Source organism: Mixophyes fleayi, chromosome 4 (assembly GCF_038048845.1).
Source record: "Mixophyes fleayi isolate aMixFle1 chromosome 4, aMixFle1.hap1, whole genome shotgun sequence".
NCBI classification, from domain to species: Eukaryota; Metazoa; Chordata; class Amphibia; order Anura; family Limnodynastidae; genus Mixophyes; species Mixophyes fleayi.
This window is the reverse complement of record NC_134405.1, coordinates 122,020,790-122,028,968: the sequence shown is the minus strand read 5'-3', so window position 1 is coordinate 122,028,968 and position 8,179 is coordinate 122,020,790. Positions and strand designations below refer to the sequence as shown.

At 39.7% G+C, this 8,179-nt stretch overlaps 1 protein-coding gene across 1 annotated transcript in view; it reads left to right on the top strand.

Moving 5' to 3' along the window:
• The first annotated feature begins 1,051 nt into the window (after positions 1–1,051).
• Positions 1,052–8,179, top strand: part of TRPM1 (transient receptor potential cation channel subfamily M member 1) — a 163,691-nt gene continuing 156,563 nt past the window's right edge. Inside the window, exon 1 of the mRNA XM_075208119.1 lies at positions 1,052–1,388. Within this exon, the coding sequence (XP_075064220.1) occupies positions 1,257–1,388 (132 nt within the window). The 5' untranslated portion in view covers positions 1,052–1,256. The remainder of the gene's footprint in view (positions 1,389–8,179) is intronic.

Below are 8,179 nucleotides of genomic sequence, written 5' to 3'. Positions count from 1 at the left end.
GCACCTTAAGTCCCCATCTGCCCCTGACTGAAGGTGCTCTATTTTAAGAATATGAGCATACCTCCCAGTATTGCTGACTTTGCCAAGACTGTCCTGATTTTTTTTAGACCTTAAATAGAGATGACTGGTAAAAGGTGGGCATGGCTGGGAAAATTGGATGTATGAATCATGGGTGTAGGTGGAGAGAATGGGGGCTTAGCATATTTTTTTGTTTATTCCTACTACTATTTATACTACTGGGAAAAATGCCACACATGTTGCTTTAGGACTTCTTACATTTTTGGGGGTTTTATGTGTGAAGTGAATGTGGCCTAATAAATAAATAACATGAAGTATATAAAAAGTTTTAATAGCTGCGGTTCTATTACAGTTCAATTTTTACATTATTAAAAACTACCTTTAAATGTATTTTACAGTGAAAAAATTACTGCCAAACAGTACCGAGTCTCGGTTACAAATGTACAAAAGTAGAGTTTTGGCAAATTAATATGCATTTTGTGTACATTTTAATGTCATTATTTTTCAGAGTACATAAGTTAACAAGGACATAAATAAGGTTGTAATCTCCTATAAGCAGGGATTTCTGTATCTGTGCACTCCAGGAGTATGAATGTAAAGTACAACATGATGCAAACGCTTGTTTTTCTAAGGATCGACTTTGGATGAATGCTCTCTTTTGCTCTGCATTACACTAAGCCCACTTTTGTTTTTAAGATCCAGATCTTGTTCTTATCTGTCGATCTGCTGTAGGCACTTTTGCTTCACAAGCTGCTCCTGACATTTCACTGGGCAAGCTCCTAGCTTCTGGCCTGCAGACCATCTGCTCCTTATGCAGTGATACCAGAATGATTGACCTATGTTTTGCTTTGGAAAAAGAAAAAAAAAATTTGGGCTGATGCTTCACAAAGTAGATTTACCTTCAATCACCATTTATTAAATCTCCATCCATTAAAAACCATAGCTTGCTGGAGCGGCGTGCATTAAGCCTGATTATAGAGGCTGTAGCTGGGGGGATGGGATGCAGCAGTCTGTACCCATGTGTTGCTCTGTTTTGCTCCCTTTCCATGATAGCTTATTCCTTCCTAGCTATGTCCACAAGAGCATTTATACTCTGGGACTTTTCTATATAAATGTGATGTCTTCTTCCTAGACATATGCTTTCTTCCACTCTCCTGAGCTGTAAGACCCTTGAACTGCGGCTCAGTCTATATGAAAGAAAATAAAGTTCTTAATGGCCCGGTGCTGCTAGATTATTCATGGAAGGACAGGGACAAGGGGGCAAAAGACCTGTTGGATCTAGAGGAGGGAAATTATCAGGTTCTTTAAGAAGGATGAGCGGATCCTTCAAACGCACATCACTAAAGGGCTCATCTTCTGGATCCCAAAAGGTAATGTCCCCTATTATGCCAATGATTTGAAGTACCTCTACATGTTAGTATGTGCCTTGCTGAGCCCTGCTTTCCTACTTTTGCATCTAGAAATGTAACCATTTCTTTAAAAATTCAAAAAATTATTTGTTTGGTTTTAAATAGCTTTTCTTTAGTGTATCTTTATCCATAAATTTATACAATATGGTATTTCAAAGTGCATACGATAGTGATGGAATTAATAGTGATAGTGATACATTTATTGATAATCTGGACAATACTATATTTTGTAAATGATATATCAGTGGCATAGAAATATGATTATATTTAATTTGTGTACATTGTTATGTAAATTCTCAGCTACAATATTTTAGTAACAAATGTCATAAATATGTTTTAACAGTATAAAAATTCTTTTTTTGAAGACACTGAATTATGTGAATAATAATTGACAGAATGTTAGCACATATTTTAAGTGTACGGTATATTGTTGTCTATGTGACTGAAGTATTATTATTCAGATGTAGCAGAACATTACTTTATATATAATATTGCAACTGTAAGGCTGCAGCTGTAAGGAGGATGCTGCAGGAGCTTAAAGTCTATAGAAGTAATTGTATTTGGGGCCATACCAAGCTCCAGGTGATAAAAATGTAAATAAATATAAAATAAGCTATGCAAGGAATATGAAATACGATGTTAATAGGACAGTTTTCAATTTGCTTATTGTGTATAGTAATATGATTATTGTCATGTTCTAGTCTTACTGTAGCACTTCTATAGTTGCACATCGCGGGCAGAGTATAAACCACAATTTAGGCCTCAGTGCATACATGGAACACTACATGCATCCCAGCATTTTATATTTGGAATTTGGGACATAGCTAACCCACCTCAAAAATCAGGGAGTGACCACATTACTTTGGGGGCATGGTTGTGTCACAATGTGGGTGCATCAGGGCCTACAGGGACTTGTGTACAGCTTCTGAATCAGTAGGTTGTCCCTAACCACTCTAAATACACTAAACCCCCTAAATACACTCCTGCATTGCCAGGAACAGCTGAGCAGGGCATCCCTCCAAACATTCCGGCAGGCAGGGAAAAAGTCCTGAATGGTGGGTTGGCCAGATAGTCCAAATCGGGACTGTCCTGGCTAAATTAGGACGCTGGCTTGTAAAGGCAAGTTTGCCTTTACAAGCCAGCACTGCTTTGAATTTTAGCTGTCAACTCGATGATTTCCGGCGAGTTGAAAAAACCGGACTTTCATACATTTACCCCTGAAGCTCATTCTCACATACAGATGTTGGAAGCTTTAAATTGACATTTAATGAATTATTTGCCATTGAAATTAATGGCATGTGATGTGATACATGTCAATATAAAGTTTGCTACATCTGTATGTACTGACAAAATGGATAAAAGCCTCAAGAAAACGAATGCAGGCAAGTTGTATTTTAATTTTTTATGCACTTTCCATGCATTGCATTGGTAAAAGTGCAATCTATTCTGCTGTCATCATGCACATGATAAACGGGGCATGCTGGACTCTAACATTTTAAATGTGCCTTTAAAATTTTACAACACAGTGGTAAAAACAGAAACATGGACTCTTGTACTACATTTAACTTACTTTGACGTGTTTATTAACATGTGAAAAGTGCGAAAAGCAGAGCCTTGAAAGTGGATATCCGCTAGAGCTCAGCTCTTCACTGCCAACTTACTATCTCTTTGTACAAAGTTTACGGAGCCCAGAATGTTGGATTATGATGGTTGGTGTTTTTGGGGGTAGATGTGAGTCAGGGGCCATGGTTCCCTTCTCCCTGCCTCCCTGCTTTGGGGCCCACAGCTCGCTAGTTCTGATTCTGCATGCAGTCCCCTGGTACTCTCTATTCCTGGCAACCTCCAGTTCAGTTTTCAATAGTTTATCTCCCATAGATTTCACATTATTGTGTGGAGTCAGCATTAATTCCTTCACACCCAGGTAATGAAATAAATCCCCCTTTTCCCACAACTAGATTTTCACTTCTTTCCACCCAATTCACAATCCTTTTCCTTAGACTATCAAATCAGATCACTAACCCCCCCAACATAGAACCATGTCATAATCTCCCTCTCTGCTTCATTTCAATTATCAACCCTGTCTCAAATCCAAATCACCAGACCAATTTGTTTTTTATCTACAGCCACAATTCAATTGACCTCTTCAGACTTTTTCTTCCTAGTATTGTAAATTTCCTGCTTTCCTTCAGAGGTTTTTCGCACTGTAACAGGGTACTTAGCACTTCCTATTGTAATTTTACAGTATAGACACCAGGGGGTAAATGTATCAAAGTGCGATTTTGCAACTCCAGCGATTTTCTCGCCGATGTATGAAGCTGAGATTTCATGCAAAATCGCCAGAGTTCGGCTTCTGTCAAAATCTCTATTTGCAAAATCGCCAGAGATCAAACTCCCGACTGTTTGCCACTGCAGCTATACAGCTCTCAAATGTATGAAGCTGCGAGTTAGCAAACTCAGGAGAGTTTGCATCAAAACACGCCATATACAACACGCTGCTTTATAGCAGCGTGTTGTAGAGACACATCAGTGTTAAAGCTGTAAAGAATAGATGAAGGTAAAAAAAAAAAAAAAGTGTGGGGTCTTCCGCTATTCATGCTTAACCTTAGTGCTGCCTGACTAGTGCTGGTCCCGTAAAAATCGGGGAAAAATTTTGCGTGGGGTCCCCCCGATTTTCACTTTACCAGCACCAGCACTGTAATACAGTAAATACAGCTTACGCAAGTAGCATAGCGCATGCGCAATGAGCTACATTACTTGCGTAAGCTCTATGTACAGTATTAGGTGATTCCCCCACTAGTGTGGGAAAATCACATAAAACAGAAGTTAGAGCTTGCGCAATGAACGTAAGTTCATTGCGTACCGGACCTCCTACTAGGTAGGAGCTGTTAGCGTCGGGTGAACACTTTTTTTATTTTTCTACAATCAAGATTAAAGATTCGGGATGTACAAATATGGGCCCTCCTGGCCGAAGCAAAGAAGACTTCAATCAACAAGGGGCCCCTTCTGGGCGAAGTGAAGAAGATATTATCCAAGCCTGGACATTTTGGAAGTATAATTATTATGGGACTGGGGCAAGCCTGGACATTTTGGAAGTATAATTACTATGGGACTGGGGCAAGCAAGGAGACTTTGGAGAAGAAAGAAGACATCTTTTGTGAGTATTTGTGGTGTTTTTATTTTTAATAAATAGATGTGGTTTAAATGAGGGTGGTTAGTGTGTTTATTGTGGGGTTTTTATTTTTAATAAATGTATGTGGTTTTTACTAGGGTGCTGTTGTTTAACTTTTTTTTTGTGGAAATACAGGTCCCAGCAAGCCTGCTGTGTGTCCCACTGCTATAGTGCCGCCAACCCTGGCTGGTTTGCCAACTGCTGGTAAAGTGAAAATCGGGGGGGACCCCACGCAAAATGTTTCCCCGATTTTCACGGGACCAGCACTAGTCAGGCAGCACTAGGGTTAAGCATGAATAGCGGGGGGACCCCACACTTTTTTTTTTTTAACTTTTATCTGTTCTTTAACATTTTGACAGCTGCCGGAGCTCCGGCAGCTGTATGACAGGGGCAGTGTAACAGTGATGTGTTTAAAACACACTGATACAACACAGGAGAGTTTTGCGAACACGGGAGAGTTAGCTAATCTCGGGAGTGTTTACATCGCCCAAAATCGCCAGAGTTGACCAGCGATTTTGAACATCAGTGTCAAAATCGCAGCTTGATACATTTCAAGGTTTTTTTTCAAAACTCGCTGGTAAACACCCGCGATTTGCCGTGATTTAAACACGCTGGCAAACTCGGACTTTGATACATTTACCCCCAGAGCACGGTATTCCACATATTGTATTTCAGTTGCAGAAAGAAGTGACAGTGCCCGTAAAGAACAGTAATTTGACAAAACGCAATGAAGTGCAGGTGAACTGAATTCCTTGGCAGTAGCAAACGCTGACTGTTGGATGTGGCAGATCTATGATCATTTATACAATGTGCTTCCATTGTGCTTAATCCCCATATGTTCTTAGCGCCAAGAAGGGTTTTAGTAAAATGTTTTATATACGGTACTGCAAAATGTTAGAACTATGTAAATAAAAAAAATGTGCAATTAGGGGCCTATTTATGAAAGGGAGCAAAGCTGTTTCTCCAGAGAAATTTGCGCTTTCACCAGGTGCTTTGCCGACTTCTCCTTATCTATCAAATGTTTAACGTTGCACTCTTGCGAACAGATACTGCTGCAGTCCTAGGGTGACAATAGCAGAGGATTAGGACAATAATTTTTTTAATATTAAATATATTATCGAATATAATAAAATATGTTAGCATACTTTTTCCTATTTCATGTTTTTCTCTAGTGGAACTGAAAGCCCACTGCCAGCCTGTCTCACTGGAAAGCTGAGCATTACTAAGTTGCTCTGGCAATATTTTAATGTTAAATTGTGGCAATACAAGATTTCCTAAAAAATCTATTTTATTGCTGCAGATTTGTAAAGAGGGGCCTTAGTGGTTTTTTTATGTGCTTATATATGCCCGTATACATACATTGTGTGTGTGTACATACTCAGTGGCCACTTTATTACATACATAATCATTTGGCAGCAGCTCAATCCATATAAACAGGCAGACATGGTCAAGAGGTTCAGTTGTTGTTCAGACCAAAACACCAGAATGGGAAGAAATGGGATTTAAGTCACTTTAACCATGGAATGATTGTTGGTGTCAAACGGGGTGGTTCGAGTACCTCAGAAACTCCTGGGATTTTCACACATGACAATCTTTAGAGTTTACATCCAGTGAGTGGCAGTTCTGTTTGCAAAAACGTTTTGTTAATGAAAAAGGTTCAACGCCCTCCACAGTTACCAAATCTCTAACCCTATAGAGCACCTTTGGGATGTGGTGGAGATTTGTAGCATGACTGTTGCAGCCAGAAAATCTGCAGCTGCACAACTGCATGATGCTATCATGTCAACATGGACAAAAATCTGTAAGAATTATGTATATATATATTAGAGATGGGCGGGTCCGGTTCTCCGAGAACCGAACCCACCCGAACTTTGGGTATCCGAGTACCGAGCTGAGCAGCTCGGTACTCTCCCGCCCATTCCGAATCCAAATCGAGGCCGAACGTCATTGTGACGTCGTCGGATCTCGGGACTCGGTTCTCGCGATACTTCAACTTTATAAATACACGCCTCCACAGCAATCCATCGCCATTTGACAGAGGGAGAGAGCAGGGTGTAGTCATAGGCTAATTAGAGCAGGGACAGAGAATACCATATTGTTCTTGCAATTGCTCTAACCAAAATCGCTAGTGCAGAGAGGAGGATAGAGGTTTATTATTTTTTCTTCATATTTGGCACTCCCCAGCGCTTTTGGGGTGTCCCCCATAATTGTGCATTAATATTTCTGGCTGTCAAAAGTCATATCTGTCAGCATTATCTACTAAATAATTTGTAGCACACCTCAGTGTTTTTGGGGTGTCCTCCCTAATTGTGTATTAATATTTCTGGCTGTCAAAAGTCATATCTGTCAGCAGTATCTACTCAATAATTTTTAGCACTCCTCAGTGTTTTTGGGGTGTCCTCCCTAATTGTGCATTAATATTTCTGGCTGTCAAAAGTCATATCTGTCAGCAGTATCTACTCAATAATTTGTAGCACTCCTCAGTGTTTTTGGGGTGTCCTCCCTAATTGTGCATTAATATTTCTGGCTGTCAAAAGTCATATCTGTCAGCAGTATCTACTCAATAATTTTTAGCACTCCTCAGTGTTTTTGGGGTGTCCTCCCTAATTGTGCATTAATATTTCTGGCTGTCAAAAGTCATATCTGTCAGCAGTATCTACTCAATAATTTTTAGCACTCCTCAGTGTTTTTGGGGTGTCCTCCCTAATTGTGCATTAATATTTCTGGCTGTCAAAAGTCATATCTGTCAGCAGTATCTACTCAATAATTTGTAGCACTCCTCAGTGTTTTTGGGGTGTCCTCCCTAATTGTGCATTAATATTTCTGGCTGTCAAAAGTCATATCTGTCAGCAGTATCTACTCAATAATTTTTAGCACTCCTCAGTGTTTTTGGGGTGTCCTCCCTAATTGTGCATTAATATTTCTGGCTGTCAAAAGTCATATCTGTCAGCAGTATCTACTCAATAATTTGTAGCACTCCTCAGTGTTTTTGGGGTGTCCTCCCTAATTGTGCATTAATATTTCTGGCTGTCAAAAGTCATATCTGTCAGCAGTATCTACTCAATAATTTTTAGCACTCCTCAGTGTTTTTGGGGTGTCCTCCCTAATTGTGCATTAATATTTCTGGCTGTCAAAAGTCATATCTGTCAGCAGTATCTACTCAATAATTTGTAGCACTCCTCAGTGTTTTTGGGGTGTCCTCCCTAATTGTGCATTAATATTTCTGGCTGTCAAAAGTCATATCTGTCAGCAGTATCTACTCAATAATTTTTAGCACTCCTCAGTGTTTTTGGGGTGTCCTCCCTAATTGTGCATTAATATTTCTGGCTGTCAAAAGTCATATCTGTCAGCAGTATCTACTCAATAATTTTTAGCACTCCTCAGTGTTTTTGGGGTGTCCTCCCTAATTGTGCATTAATATTTCTGGCTGTCAAAAGTCATATCTGTCAGCAGTATCTACTCAATAATTTGTAGCACTCCTCAGTGTTTTTGGGGTGTCCTCCCTAATTGTGCATTAATATTTCTGGCTGTCAAAAGTCATATCTGTCAGCAGTATCTACTCAATAATTTTTAGCACTCCTCA